Source organism: Mytilus galloprovincialis, chromosome 12 (genome assembly GCF_965363235.1).
Source record: "Mytilus galloprovincialis chromosome 12, xbMytGall1.hap1.1, whole genome shotgun sequence".
NCBI classification, from domain to species: domain Eukaryota; kingdom Metazoa; phylum Mollusca; class Bivalvia; order Mytilida; family Mytilidae; genus Mytilus; species Mytilus galloprovincialis.
Genome location: NC_134849.1, coordinates 22,612,825 through 22,629,574, shown reverse-complemented (window position 1 = coordinate 22,629,574; position 16,750 = coordinate 22,612,825). Strand labels below are relative to the sequence as shown.

The 16,750-nt window shown below is 31.1% G+C and overlaps 1 protein-coding gene across 1 annotated transcript in view; it reads left to right on the top strand.

The window, feature by feature from the left end:
* Positions 1-16,750, top strand: part of LOC143054301 (uncharacterized) — a 40,537-nt gene that overhangs the window by 9,251 nt on the left and 14,536 nt on the right. The window contains exons 4-6 of the mRNA XM_076227261.1: positions 9,507-9,675; positions 11,165-11,361; positions 16,130-16,187. Of these exons, the coding sequence (XP_076083376.1) occupies positions 9,507-9,675; positions 11,165-11,361; positions 16,130-16,187 (424 nt within the window). The remainder of the gene's footprint in view (positions 1-9,506; positions 9,676-11,164; positions 11,362-16,129; positions 16,188-16,750) is intronic.

Sequence of the window (16,750 nt, the reverse complement as noted above, 5' to 3'; positions counted from 1 at the left end):
CCGTATAAGATATCAACAAATTATTTTTACTAAATTGTTAGTTGCGACATGTTGTAACACATACATTTTTATTCAAGGGCACGTTGAACGTAAAAGGCAATTTTCTCCCCTCTTGTATTTAAAAATACGTGTTTGGTGATATAAGTCATTAACCAAATATAATTAAGACCTATGGTCTTTTGATTTGAGGTCCTTAGTTCATGACCTTGAAATTGATCTAAAAGTCATAGCTTAATTTGACGTTCTAGATTTTAACCTTTGCTTTTATTTTATATGTATACATGATAAAGCTATGAAACTTTTGGAAAAAGGTATCAAACCATTTAAGGTAGATATCCAACAGTTTCAGGGGAGGTAATAACAAACGTAACCGTCGTCTATTGTTCCCCGTAATTTCACGGTGTTTCAACGACGTCATAATGGCCGTCTGGAAAGGGCGGTTTCTTTCCTCAAAGGAAAGGGCACGGCGGGAATCGGCAAAAAAACTCATACAGAATATTAACAGAACTAGAACTCAAAACTTAAAAGATATCTTTGTCCTTTTTGTCTATTATAAAAGAACTACAATTATCTTAATCATTTAATTTACTAGACCATACTCACTTAAGTTTCTGTTTTATGAAAATTATCTTCAATACAGTAGAAAGGAAATGCGTAATGATTTATTATTGCATTAGAATGCAACACAAATTGTAATTAGTTCTTTACCAAACTTTTCCGAGAGATTGTCATTCAGGATAAAAAAAACCTCAAAGTTTGGTTTTACTTGAGAAAGATGAAAAAAAAAATGGTTTCTTGAGAAAAATAAAATACGGCATAAAACTAACATTTATCATGCATCTAGCTTTGCGTTGAAGTGCCAATATATTTACAGTAGCTCTTTAAATAAATACGACCTTTAACCGGAAAACAATGTAAAACAAAAGATGACACAGTAATAAAAAAACATTGAACTAGGAAAACATTGTAATATATATACACTGACATACAAGTGGAAAATATCTGACGATGTTGGTGTTTACTTATGTATGAGGGAATAAATATAATTTAACAAACAAAAAACCAGTGTAGGTCATGACTAATTAGACACGCCATCTTAAGTCAGCGGGTCCATAACAGGATTGGAAAAAAAACAGCCATCGAAATACCATAATTCGAAATTGGGGGTGGGGGCTAATAGCTTAAGTCAATATTTTGATCATTATTCAACTTTATCTAGTACGGCATACATTTTACCGCTAGTACACTCTTTATAACCTGATAATGTACATTTATCAATCATTTACTTCAGATCATTCTCGCCTCGTCGTAAATATGCGTGAGATATTTGCCACTGGAGCACGGGAGCAATCAATTCATCAGCTTAAAATCAGGCAAGGCCTGTGGACCTGATTTGATTTCAAATGAAATGTTAAAATATAGTCAGTCATATTTGATAGGTTGCTTATATAAATTATTTAATTTGTGCCTCAAGAATAGTGTGTACCCAAAGATTTGGGCTGATGGTTTTATTTCGCCAATTTTTAAATCAGATGATCCTTGTGATCCATCTAACTATATAGGTATAACAATTACTAGTACCATTGGTAAACTTTTTAACAATATTTTGAATACAAGACTTGACAAATTTTTGTACCAAAACAACTTAATTCATAATTCTCAGATTGGCTTTACAAAAAATGCCAGAACTTCAGATCATATATTTATTTTGAAAACACTGATAGACAAATACTGTCACAGTAAAGAGGGTAGACTATATACTTGTTTTGTAGACTTTCGCAAAGCATTCGACAGTGTAATTCATATAGGTCTTAAACTGAAGCTTATTAATATGAAAGTTGGTACTTTATTTTATAATATTATATCAGATATGTATAATAATAGTAAAGCATGTGTAAGAGTTGGAGCTTCTCTCACTGACCCTTTTAGCATTAAATTAGGTGTAAGACAAGGAGACAACTTGAGTCCTTCATTATTTAAAATTTTTATAAATGACTTCCCATCTTATCTTGACTCCTGTCTGGGTGCAGTTTCCCTGCACTCAGAGAAATTAAATTGTTTGATGTATGCGGATGATATTGTGATTATGTCAACATCAGCCACAGGGCTTCAAAGTAGACTTGATCAGCTGAAAAAATATTGTGCTGACTGGTGCCTGAAAGTTAATATTAGAAAGACTAAAGTCATAATTTTTAATAAGGCTGGAAGGAAAATTCAGGAAAATTTTCGACTGCAGAATAACTTGATTGACTGTGTCGCTCATTACAAATATTTAGGTGTTCACTTTACTGCATCTGGAAGTTTTCATCTAGCTAAAACTGAACTTTATAATAAGGCTCTTAAGGCCTACTATAAACTTAGAAAGGATTTTATCAATTTGTCTCCTGGAATAAAATCTTGTGTTCATATTTTTGATCATACCCTAAAACCCATTCTGTTATATAATTCAGAGGTATGGGGAGGTTATAATGTCTCTTGTAATAAATTACAGTCTTCCTCATTCAATCTTGAAAATGTTTTTAAAAATCTTAAGTGTGAGAATCTCCATCTTAAATTTTCTAAATTTATACTTGGTGTACACAAAAGGAGTGTCAATTTTGCTGTATTATCAGAACTGGGACGTTTCCCCTTACATTATGATATTGTAAAGTCAATTGTAAAATACTGGTATAGATTTGAAAATCTTACAACTGAATTCAGTCTATTGAAAGATGCTTATAAATGCAGCCAAGAGCTTCACAAATCTAACATAACTTCTTGGTTCTCATTTGTTAAAAAAGTGTTAGAAGTTTTTGAAATTAAACAAGAAGTAAAACATTTCGGACAATATAAATTTTTGAACATATCTAGTAAATTAATTCACACTAAATATATTAGCAATTGGTATGCTAGCCAAAATAAAGCTTCTTATGGAAAACTGTTTAATTATGTGAAATTTAAGCAGAATTTTGGTTATGAAAATTTTCTCTCTTTAATTAAGAACTTTGATTTTAGAAGATCTATATGCAAATTACGTATTTCTGCTCATAAGCGTCAAATTGAAGTTGGTCGTTTTTCAAATATTCCACGAAATGAAAGAATTTGCAAAAAATGCTCCTCTGGCTGTGTTGAAGATGAAATCCATTTTTTAACTAACTGTGAAAATTTTAAATCGGATAGAGATGCTCTCTTTGACTTTGTTTGCCAAAGAATTCCGAATTTTTCTATACTTGATAATCAGCATAAATTTATTTATTTATTAAACTGTGAAGACAATCAGGTCCTTAATGCTGTTGGTAAATTTATTTAAGTGAATATGAGTTAGTAATTGTATTGTAACTGTATGTAAAAAATTGTTTGTATCTATGTATCTATGCAAATCAATATTCTTTTGCCTTATTCATGTATGCTCTGTATGCCCCTTGTGGGCCCTTAATTGGAAATAAAATATGTTCTGTTCTGTTCTGTTCTATAGTGATGCATAATCATTAGTTCTCAACTGATAAGTGTCTCAAACAGTACTCCAGTTTTGGTATTTTATTTTTATTTTATATCTTATTTCTAAACGAAAATTTTAGAATTTCTTTCCGCATCTTTCTCTTTGCATTCATTTGTTTGAATAATCAATGTCTACATCAGTGGTTACATTGTATGCAGCCAAACTATGTAGAGGGCAGTAGAACAGAAAACAATTTCCATTGTGTATATATGCAATAACTCATATATTGAAGCGTTAACTTATACCACGGCAGTCAGGCTCGTTTAGGTGGAAAAATTACCGTGTCAATTTCATATAATTATATATTGTAAATATGTCATAAAAGCAAAAACACACGAAAAAAATGGCCACAATTTATAATAACATTCAACATTTTTCGGCCGTTTCGTTTATTCTCCAAGTTAATGTCTTACTGAACTGTTTTGTTAATCAAAGTATTTTTTCATCTACAACTGCAAAAGGCGCAACAGATGCGACTTATTTGAAGATTCATGTGACCTTTGTTGTTGTTTATGATTTTATTCGAAGTTCGTATATCGCTTCAACCATTTATTTAGATGGTATTTTAACGTATAGATAGCACGAAACTCTCCTTACTCTATGCGTCTGATATTACGATATTTTTATTTCGACTAAACGAGGCTGCAAATTTATACATCTGAGATATATACACGGGAACAGTCCAGAGATGTGAATATTTTTATACCCAATCAATCCTTTTTTTATGAAAAAGATTTTAAAGGTATACATTAATATGACAGCAACCCAACGACACATATAATTCAAAACACTAAGAGTCAACATACAGATTTTGTTTATAGCTAGAAGCCTGTAAAGAAAGAAAAAAACAAAACTGCAACATGAATATATAATATAGAGTCGGAGAGATTTTAGACAAGTGTTTGGTTGCAAAATTTCACATGCTCTTTATTGATTTCGATATGTGAAATTATATAGACAGTGTAATATAAATCAGTGTAAGAAAAACACTTCTTTGTAAAGTAACGGTAAAATAAATAATGATTATGGATGACGGACTTCAAGTGGCATATAAAATGACTAATCAGAACAAAAACATCAAATGTAAATATATAATATGAAAATTAACCCTGCTTTGTACTATAGACCGAAACACAGAAACGGATTTCTAACGTGTAATTCGTTTGTTTTAAAAGGGGGGTGAAATACCGTATACCAGAGACGGGGGTTATTTTAATAGTTTGTAATTCCATGGTTTGCTAACCCGAATAATTCAGTCCCTCCCCGTAATCGATCCCTCCTACTTGTAATCTTAGATCAGCGGAATGTAACGACTGAATTATTCGGATTAATTGTTTGCATGTTTCACAATTTTGAATAAATAAAAAACGTTTGTTTCTTCAAAATTGCAAAAATGTCCAATTTTCAGCAGTATTTTTTGCAAAAACGAAACCGACAACAAATATTTTTTTTGGCAAAATTTTATTCTCTGTCAATTGAAGAATGAAATATCTTTACGGGAAAAAATTCTCACCGTCAAAAATAAACTGTTGGATATGCCCTTAACCTTGAAAGAAACAACCGGAAGTGACCTTTTGTAAACCGGAAGTAGCTATTTTTTGTACTTTATTAATATAAAAGTATATAGAACCAGATATTTTTGGAATCAGTGTCAAGTAAATAATCAAATATAATCGTAAGTAACATTTTTCAAACCGGAAGTAACAAATTATCTCCCTTATTTAAAAAAAATGTATGGAAACCAAATATTTTTGGAATCAGCGTACTAGAAGCTATCATTTGACGATTGAAATGACATTTTAAACTTAGTTTCACAACTTTCATATCAAAATACATTGTTTTGATGGAAAGACCTTCAATTGTTCTCTGAACAATTGGTTTTTAATTTATTTTTTTTTTTCTTCCGCCTAATTTTGTTCTTGCGATAAACATTTGTTTCGCAATATGTCGCTTTGATATTTGGTATATGATATCGAACAGTTAATGCCCTTATGAAATTTACCCTGCGTAACCGAATACTTTTTTTTGTAGGAGTTATCTCCCCAAACACTGTTTTCCTTGTGCTCACAACTCCTTCGCAACCATAAAAGATAACGACAAATTTATTTTACAAAATTGCTCGTTATATCCTTCGCATGATTTGTCCTATTTTGACCGAAGCAATATGACCGCTCCATATGAGAGTTATTTCCCCTTATGCATCTGATATAAGTGATATGCATTTCTATCTTATAAACCATAAGTGATAGAGATTTTTGATATGAAGTCCTTGGTCCAAAAAAATGAAAATTGGGTCAAGATCAAAGGTCAAGGTCATATTCTAATATTTGAATTTGGTTTATTTTCACTTATATCCAAAGACCGTATAAGATATCAACAAATTATTTTTACTAAATTGTTAGTTGCGACATGTCGTAACACATAAATTTTTTTTGCAAGGGCACGTTGAACATAAAATGGAGTTTTCTCCCCTCTTGTATTTAAAAATACGCGTTTGGTGATATAAGTCATTAACCAAATATAATTAAGACCTATGATCTTTTGATTTGAGGTCCTTAGTTCATGACCTTGAAATTGATACCAAGGTCATAGCTTAATTTGACGTTCTAGATTTTGACCTTTGCTTTTATTTTATATGTATACATGATAAAGCTATGAAACTTTTAGAAAAAGGTATCAAACCATTTAACCTTGAAAAAAACAACCGGAAGTGACCTTTTGTAAACCGGAAGTAGCTATTTTTTGTACTTTATTAATATAAAAGTATATAGAACCAGATATTTTTGGAATCAGTGTCAAGTAAATATTCAAATATAATCGTTAGTAACATTTTTCAAACCGGAAGTAAGAAATTATCTCCCTTTTTAAAAAAAAAATGTATGGAAACCATATATTTTTGGAATCAGCGTACTAGAAGCTATCATTTGACGATTGAAATGACATTTTAAACTTAGTTTCACAACTTTCATATCAAAATACATTGTTTTGATGGAAAGACCTTCAATTGTTCTCTGAACAATTGGTTTCTAATTCTAAACTTATTTATTCAGACAGGCTTTTCCACATAATTGATAATCGGACAGTATTAGACTTTTATTCGATTTCAGTATATATCTTAATGTATCATACTAACTTTTTATTGCAAATTTATTACCTTTACACTTTTTATTTTTTAAGACATTTCTTATTCATATATAACGGGAAGGATTGTGCCTGATGTTCATATGATGAAATCATAATCTTTCAGTCAGTTTAATTGAAGTGTGGAGCTGGCATGTCAGTTAACTGCTAGAAGTCTGTTGTTATTTATGTATTATTGTCATTTTGTTTATTTTCTTTGGTTTTACTTTTGACATCAGACTAGAACTTCTCTTGAACTGAATTTTAATGTGGGTATTGTTATGCGTTTACTTTTCTACATTGGCTAGAGGTATAGGGGGAGGGTTGAGATCTCACAAACATGTTTAACCCCGCCGCATTTTTGCGCCTGTCCCAAGTCAGGAGCCTCTGACCTTTGTTAGTCTTGTATTATTTTAATTTTAGTTTCTTGTGTACAATTTGGAAATTAGTATTGCGTTCATTATCACTGAACTAGTATATATTTGTTTAGGGGCCAGCTGAAGGACGCCTCCGGGTGCGGGAATTTCTCGCTACTTTTAAGACCTGTTGGTGACCTTCTGCTGTTGTTTTTTTTCTATGGTCGGGTTGTTGTCTCTTTGGCACATTTCCAATTTCCATTCTCAATTTCATTAGACATAAAGCTATTAGTCCTATTTTTAGATTGAAACACATCTGTGATTTTCTTTTAATATTTGTATTTTTCAAAAAAAAACGATTATATTTAAAATTAATTTGGATAAATAGTTTTTAATTTTGAAATATTGAGTTGCATTTTATTTTTATTTTCTATGGTTTCTATTTTTTTTTTATATATAATTTGTTTATATGTACTTGTTTCGTGTTTTTTAATGCATTGTAAAGCACGTAGAATAAATGTTTATTTAGACAAGCGTTTTATAAGCATAAACATTTTGGCTAGTCCCTTTTTGAATAAAAAAATATAATTTTGTTTCGATGCATTCTCAAACATTTGGCTATATATTTCTTTAATAGTTTTGTTTCGCATCGAAACGTTGATTTCCCAAATTGTAATTATTGCCAACCTCAAACTTCGCTAACCTTTACCCAAATGTCACACGTCAAAGGCATAATTGTACAAAATGCAAAAAAAGGCAGAATTGTACAAAATGCAAAAAAAAAAAAAAATGTGACATTATTGTTTTTTTATGTTCTTTGCTATCATTGATTCATTAAGTTAATACATGTAGTTGTAATCAAAATGTAAAGTCTTTAAAAAATTAAATAACGAAAAAGCCTAACTCCGAGGAAACTTCACAAACAGGATGTCCCGAATCAAATGCCAAAATCATAAGGTAAAACACATCAAACGAATTATAAAAAAACTGTCATATTCCTGACTGTGTACAACCATGTTCCTATGTAGAAAATTGTGAATTTAACCTGATTTTACAGCTAGCTAAACCTCTCACTTATATGGCAGTTTCATAAAATTCGATTTTATTGACAACAATATTTTAGTCATATGTTGTCAATAACAATCTCCAGCATACACGTGATACTGATGACGTGTTCCCTGTGTAGCATGTATTACATGTATTACCTTTCTGTTCACTATTAACGAAACATGCTTTGTGGTATCCCAAATTATGATAAATCAAAAGCGTATGCTACCGTCTTTGTGTTGAAAAGCATCGTGGAATATTTCTTTTTGACTTTAAAACTTTTAAATTTAACAGGGGGAAACGTTACAAACATGATTTCGAAAAAATCAAATTTCGTCAAAATTGCTTTTTATCGCATTCTGAGAAGTCTTCAAAGGTAAAACCGATTGGCCTATTCCATAGAAGATCTGTCGGTTTTAACCTTTATAAGATGTATGATATTTGGTATATGTTACTTTGAGAACTATTGACACTCTCGTCACTTCCATAGTACGGAAAAACAGATAATATGATAAAAACACTTCGTTGTCTTCAAACAACAGCTTCCATTTGCAGCTGATTATTTCCATATGATCAAATTCCGGATTTGATACGATAAGAATGAGACATATTCTAACTATGTATCAATTTATCACGATGTATTTGAATGATTCCCGGATTGTAGTCTTTTTGAGGCTTTAAAGACAAAGCAGAATTTTGTTAAAATAAGTATCTGGGAGAAACTGAGAAAACTGTTTTCTTATCAGAATTCTATAAAGAATATTATCTATCTATGGTAAAATTATTTCTTATCAGAATTCTGTTAAGAATGGTATAGATATACCTTATAAAATGATTTTCTTATCAGAATTCTATAACAATTCAATCTATCGGAGGAAAGTTTTTTCCTGTCAGAATTTTGATAAGTATATATTATATATATCCGAGAACACGTTTTACTTAACAGAATTCTGTTAATAGTACTATCTGTCTGAGGAAAATATTTTCTTATCAAAATTCTGTTATATACTGTATATCTGGAGAAAAAATCTTATCAGAATTCTGTTAAGTGATAGTATCTATCTAAAGAAACACATTTCTTGTCAGAAAATTCTGTTAAGAATATTCTTTCTATCTAAGGAAACGATTTTCTTATCAGAATTCTGTTAAGAATAGACTCTATATTTGGGGAAACATGATTCTTATCAGAATTCTGTTAATGGATACTATCTATCTGAGAAAACTATTTTCTTATCAGAATAATTAACGTTATTGCACTTAAAATTAGATAAGATATGTACACAAATTTGAATTTAGGCCAACAACTACATGTTGTACCTTTTTAACCAATATTCCATCATGTGAATCTTCAATGTATACATTATATATTCGTTACATTAAGCTCTAAAAGTAAGTCTCTCTGTTTATCTGATAAATAAAATGTTTGTTTTAGGCGATGCATGCAAATGTATCGCAAGCATATGCACATTATACAGATATCAATATATGTTCCAAATGTATTTCAGGTCAGGTCGACTATAAGAAATGAGTGGGCTCACTGTAATTTTACAGTCTGGGATAATGTAAAGTACGTTCAGTCACTACAGCTAATTGAGGATTTGATCTATCTTCTGAGTTTAAATGCAGCAGATGAAAAGGAAATTATTGAGGAATTACATAAATGGAGAAAGAATGGTAATGCATTGTATATTGTTTTTTTTATAGATCTATTGTATTACTATTTAATGCTCATAACCTTTTCATAAACCATTTCTGTATTAACATTATCAAAGTGAATATTTCCCAAGCGTACTTTTTTTATATATCTAACAAGTTTGGACACATATCAGTGTAGATAGTGATTGTACGGGACAGTCAAACTCATAAATCGAAAATAAACTGACAACGCCATGGCTCAAAATGAAAAACACAAACAGACACACAATAGTACACATGACACAACATAGAAAACTAAAGAATAATCAACACGAACCCCACGAAAAACTAGGGGTGATCTTTGGTGCTCCGGAAGGGTAAGCAGATCTTGCTCCACATGTGGCACCCGTCATGTTGCTTATGTCATAACGAATCCGGTAAATAGTCTAATTCGGTAGGTCACATTAATAAAGGGAAGGGGATTGTAGTTTCGACGTAAGGAACATATCCGAAATCATTTGTGAAACACTTATTCCATAACGGTCAACCAACTCATGATGGCGCCAGTAAAATTTACGAAGGGATAATTTCAACTTCACCAATTGGAACTCTTGGTTTAAAAGCTTCCTTGTGAGCAGCAACCCTCTATCAAGAAAATCATGATAGGAAATGCAAGCACGGGAACATCGTATCAATTGGGAGATATATACCCCGTATGCAGGTGCTGCTGGAATGTTGCTACTTAGAAATGGAAAGTTCACAATTGGAAAGCTGAAATCATCTCTTTTTTCATAAAGCTTTGTTTTTAACCGACCCTCAATGTCAATTTCTAGATGTAAGTAAAGATATGAGGTAGACTTAACTGTATCTGTAGTATCATTTATCTATAGTTGGATGGGATAGATCCGTTCCACATAGTCACCAAATTTTGAATTATTTAGTGAAAGAACATCATCTATATAGCGGAAAGTAGAGTTAAAGGATATCGCTAACTTCTTATCTTTCTGCCTTAGAAGTTCCTGCATGAAGTCAGCCTCATTATTATAAAGAAACAAGTCGGCAAGTAGAGGGGCACAATTTGTTTCCATTGGAATGCCGACAGTCTGTTGAAAAACAGGTCTTCCAAATGTAACAAATATACTGTAAATCAAGAAATCAAGCATCTTGATAATATCAGTTTCAGAAAATATGCACCAACTTTATTACCTCTTTAAATTGAATAAAGCATAATGTATAAATGAGTATTGCATTTCACTAATGATAAAATATTGTCAATAAACACTGAATAAAATTGAACTGATCAAAGACTGTAAATAAACTCAAAATTATCAAACAGATTAAACTGACTAAGTAAGATATAAATTTAAAACACCAAAATGGTTCATATCCTAATTATCATTTATTTTACTGGTCCAGAATGAATATATTGGTATAAAATCTATTTAGGTAATACAATTGCACGCGATTTTATATATCAATACAAGTTTATGTTTGTTACAATAATTTTCCATTCGCATACCCACAATAGGAACGAGTTTCTTGCAAGGTTATACCATCAGCTTTGAATTAGTCAACGAAATCAGACAAAAATTACAGATACTTGTGGAATATGCTGAAGTTATATCTAAGACTGCAGATACAGAATTTGGAAAAGTACACGAAGCGCTGATAGATATAGGGGAAACGTTCAGACAGTATGAAAAAAGGATATCAACTCTTGAAAATGTAAGTTACACACAAATAAGAGCATATGTACAAAGACATGTTATTGGTCTCAATACTAAGAATTTCCGTAAAATGTGTGCAGTTGGTTGAACATTTGTTTGATCTAGTGATGTCTCTTACAGCCTCGGGGTTTCTGTTTACCAAAGGCCAGTTTGATTAACAGAATCAATCATAATATAATATAAAAACTGACGCATGGCATAATTTTTGACTAGGGTAATCATAAAACATATTGCTTTAAACGAACTGTACACTCTCAGTAAACTGATACTCGTACTTTATATTTCAAAATCAAATATAAAGTGCAGATTCGCATTCAACATTGATTCTTTCCAAAATCAGGCATACATTCCCGTCCATGGGTGGACAACGTTTCATCTTTGCTAATTACCATACTGGCTCTGTCAACAAATAGTGAAATATAGATGTGATAAAAAACAATGGAGCTCTGAACCTGTGTTAACCTGTTTATTATTGAATGGTAGCATTTGATTGTAGTTTGCCCTAAGTTTATAAGGGACAACACTAAAAAAAAACATTATTTTACTTCTCATTAAAACACAATCATAATGTCTCTTTATTTTTAAAATCAATGTTTTTGGAACTTAATGACAAACTGCATACTGTTTATTGTATCTTGTTATAGCTACATATTTATGACGCAAAAGTAAAATCTTTCACAGAAAAAATAACAATTCAAGCACAGAGTCTTCAAAATTGGTACGCTAGACGCACGTATTGTCAAGATAAGTCCATAAGACATGTACGATAAATAAGATTATCGAAAACTAGGCCCTCGTAAAGATTAGGACAATTCGTTTACACATGACTCATAAATGGTACTCCACCAGTAGAATCGACTATTTAGCTATCGTTTTGTCTACAAACGAATCATAAGGGATGTTGTCAATTAAAAAAAACAATCTGAAGACAAAATTAACAAACGATGATGAATAGCATACATTACTAACAAACTTGAATTGATTGCCAACTATGCTTAAAGTTATCCCTGAAAACCCCTTAGTTTTCGAATAAATTAACATTTTATAAACAATAAATTTATCGAAATAAACATTTCATTTGATATTTCACACTACAAATAATACCATCGGGTCAGCCAGTAGCCACAAACGTGCTATGTCATGTATGTTCTTCTTTACAATTGCTAATTTCCATTTTTCCAGCTTAAAAGAACAACTTCACAATCGAATGGCGTTTCCATATGTCAAAAAATGCAATACACTCCTGCATTTTCAAGTTATGTTTGCATCAGTAATTGGAAAAGCTCCCGACACCAAAACTGTGTCAGCATTGTTATAACATTGTATAAGGAAGAAGAAGTCAAACCTAAATTTAAAAAAAAAAGTTTTAGGGTCCCCATTACGAATTTGTAAACATATACGTTATGTATTTACGAAAACTCATCAGCGATAAATTTTCGAGGTTTTCACTCTCTTGACACAGAAAAGTCATCCGATGTAAAAATGTGCAGAAATTAACATGGTTTCAAATCAAGGACTATTTGGGATAAATAAAGCTTCATCCTGTCTAGAACTACAGACAAAATGTGCGTAACATTTCATTTCATATAAGATAAACAAAAAAACCTCAGTGGAAGTTAAAAAAAATCAAAGTTTACCCCTTTTTTCCTGTTTACAAGCTTTTGTAATCATGTAACCTCAGGTTTCCAAAATAGGATTTTTTTTTATTTCAATGAAATGTAGGGCAAATTCATGGGCATATTTCTTTTCCACCCGTTTTTTTTTTCGTATGCAACTCGATGATCCGTACTATGATTAGGTGGCATATCACTAAAATATGACGATGCAGACGACACCATACCCCCCCCCCCCCCCCCAAGTTTCTTCCTTATTTAACGTGTTGCAAGGAACATAGGAATACCGGTTGTCCGTCTAGGTTAAAGTGTTTGGTCAATGTATTTTTTGAAGTTGTGGTCCAATCAAATGACACTTAGTACAAATGTTCCCTATGATATGATATTTCTACCTTATGCGCCAAATTAGAGGTTTGGCATTTATTCACGATCCACTGAACATAGACAATGACAGTGCGATTAGGGCATCCGTGTACTATAAAAACATTCTTGTTCACTAAAATTTGATATAAAACATCGTTTTTTGAACCCGGCTGTTAGATTTTAACACGCAATCTCTCTGCAACCAGATTGCTGAACTTTTACTGATCCACACTGGTAACTTAAAGTATGTGATGAAATTAAGAAATTCATGTAAAAGGGGAATATGTCAAAGAGACATCAACCCGCTCAAAGAGTAGAACACAGCCGATTACATCAACGAGAGAAAACCCCACATCCGTACATGTAGGAGTTTTTTTACGAAGAATTTTTTTTTGTAAAAACAAAATCTATAATCTTTCTAAGAAAAGAGAAGCCATTTTACGTACTCGCAAGAAAATATAAGTAAAACAAAAATGTTTGTTTTTTTTTTATTTGTATTTTTACAAATGTTTACTATACCTTCATTTGAGCCATAATCATACTTGAGCACGTAAGAGAAAAAAATCAAATACTATTTAAATTTCAAATTCGTGAACAACTATCAGCATGTGCAACGAAATATTTCGAATTTTAAGATTGTTGTAACGCTGATAATCAACAAATCACACATTGTACAATTGTACAGCTTTAAATAACAGTTTTAATAATATTCTTTAAAATAAACCAGCACATTAAATCATGGTAATGATTATTCTGAATATCATTTGGTGCTCTCAACCATATTTATACTGCAATCAGCTATTTTACTATACAGATAAAGCTATACGTATAAACGTTAGCTTTATACGTCAATGACCTCAACTCACCTATAAGGCCCGCCTACTTACAACGTCACGTCACAACCATGCCAACGTGTAGTAACAATGGTCAAACTTTTATGAATTTAAACCTGTTATGTCTTTAAATTGGTAATTTATATACCATGTTTATCAAATGTTATTAATTAAATTCATTTTCCCTTTCTAATTCCTTAAATTGTCAATGCTTACCGCCTAGACTACGCTCATAGGGAAATACCCCAAAATGGTACCCCAAGGGGGAAATTCCAAACACTTATTTTTAATAATATTTGTTTCATATTTTTATTATTTTTTTATTTTTTTTTTATCTATTTCAGTATAAAAACAATATACATATAGTGTCTTGAAATATGAAATTAATTTGTATTCGGCACGAAACGGGAAAATGCTCGGTAGAACCTCGCATTTTCCCGTTTCTAAGCCTCATACAAATAAATTTCATATTTCAAGACACTATACGTATATTGTCTAATTGTACGACAAACATTGTCATAAAACAACTTTATACAAACAAATTGCCCAACAAGCTAAATGTATTGGTAACATTAACCAATAAAAATGGTAAATGGTTAAAGAATATTATAAATTACAGCAATGGCTCTTGATGTTCTTATCCTATTTTTCATCGACATGCATTGACTCTCCTACGACTTTTATAGTTGTATTTAAAATTCAATATTTTTCCACATCATGTCAAACAAGAAAGTATAAAGCCATGTCAAAGCGATGTTATTGTAAACTTTCGTGTATAACTGGGCTACGATGACATGTGATAACTTGATGTTACACATGTTTCATATCAATGATTTCACATCAGTTTTTATATCAGTTTTCACAGGCGACTAGTGACTTAAACATAAATTGTGCACTTATGGTATTTGTACATTTGTGTTATGTTGTAAGATTTTGTTTCTTGGATTTGTTTCATTGAAATTGGCTGGCGCAAGCATATATGTTTTGGTTCACGCAAACACATATGAACAATGTAATATTTTATAATCATCCAAATGAACGTTTTGTGTGAATTATTTAAGTTAAATATGAACTCTAAGTGAAAATAAACATTTTAACGTCCAGCTGATTTGTTATATAGTCGCCGTTTTGTTTACTTTCGTAGTTATACAGAGTTAGGAAAAATCCTAAAAATTGACACTTATAATCTTTAAACACCCTCTTTCCCTTTCTTTCTAACAAATAAAGCTTAGTATTTGTGTGATTCATGTGTATAACTATAGAAAGAGAAACATCCATAGATTTGATTTTTGATTTTAATGGTTTATGAATTTTGCCTAAATTTGCTTAAAATGATCATGAAAAACACCTTTTTTGCATAAAAAGAAATCTATGTGATAGAATTTTGAAAAAGCTGTGAGAAAATATATTTGATATGTTTTATGAAAAAAACAAGAAAAATGGTGTCAGGTAATTTTTTTTCTTGCTACATGTGAAATTAAGAATTTCCCAATCATTCCAGTAAACAAATGTTGCTAAAAGACTATGGGTTTTACTCATTGTTGAAGGTTGTAGGGTGATCTATAGTTTTAGATATAATATGTCTGTTGGTTTTTTTGTTGGGTGTTGTCTCATTGGCAATCATATGACATCCTCTTCTTTTCAAACATTGATGTCGATTTTTTTAAATGTACTAATAGGCCATATTAAAATCGATTACCAGTGATATGTTAAGACTGATAGATTTGTCAGTGATAAATTTAATTAAATCTTAGAATTGTAAAGATCAATTGTAAAGTATTACGTGTATGAAGACATTGAGTTTAGTTCCAAGAAGCAGTTAAAATAAGTCGTTTGTTCCTTGCCTGTTTAATATAGCTGATATGGCGATATCTTCTCCTACCTGCTGTGAAGAAATATAACTGTTAATTTTATGCTGACATTTATGGCAGCTGATATACTCCTTTTACTTTTGTAGACAGTTGCTACACAAGGGAAGACATTAATGGAATATGGATCATTATACCATGTATACGGTATGTTCAATTAAAAGATCAATATTCTAAAATAGATTTCAGTTTATTAGAAAATAATAACAAGCATAAGATTCAACTTTTTTCTAATTAACAATTACATGCCCCTCGTATGGTTAAAAATAAAATCTTTTCAATGGTATGTTAATATATCCAAAACAAATTCGCCAAACTTGCTAGTTCAGAATATTTCAGTTTATATAAATCTGCATCAAACTATAAGTATTATGCACCACAATATGAAAACTAAACTAAATAAATATCTTTTAGATATTATCTGAGGATCATTTAACAGTTGAAAGACCCTTTATAAATGAAAGTAGACACCAAGGGGAAAGAAGCATTGAAAAATATAAGCATCAGAAAACAATGTGAAGGATGCGTCAAAGGCCGTAGTTTGACATCTGAAAACCTCAGAATCATAGTTGATGACATATCGAAAGATATCTGCTAAAAAAGAAAAAAAGAATGCATTGGTCTGACAGTGGAATTTAAAACATATTATCAAAAACACCCGTTCTTGGGAAACAATTGAAATCTTAGCCATTTTATAAACATTAAGAAAT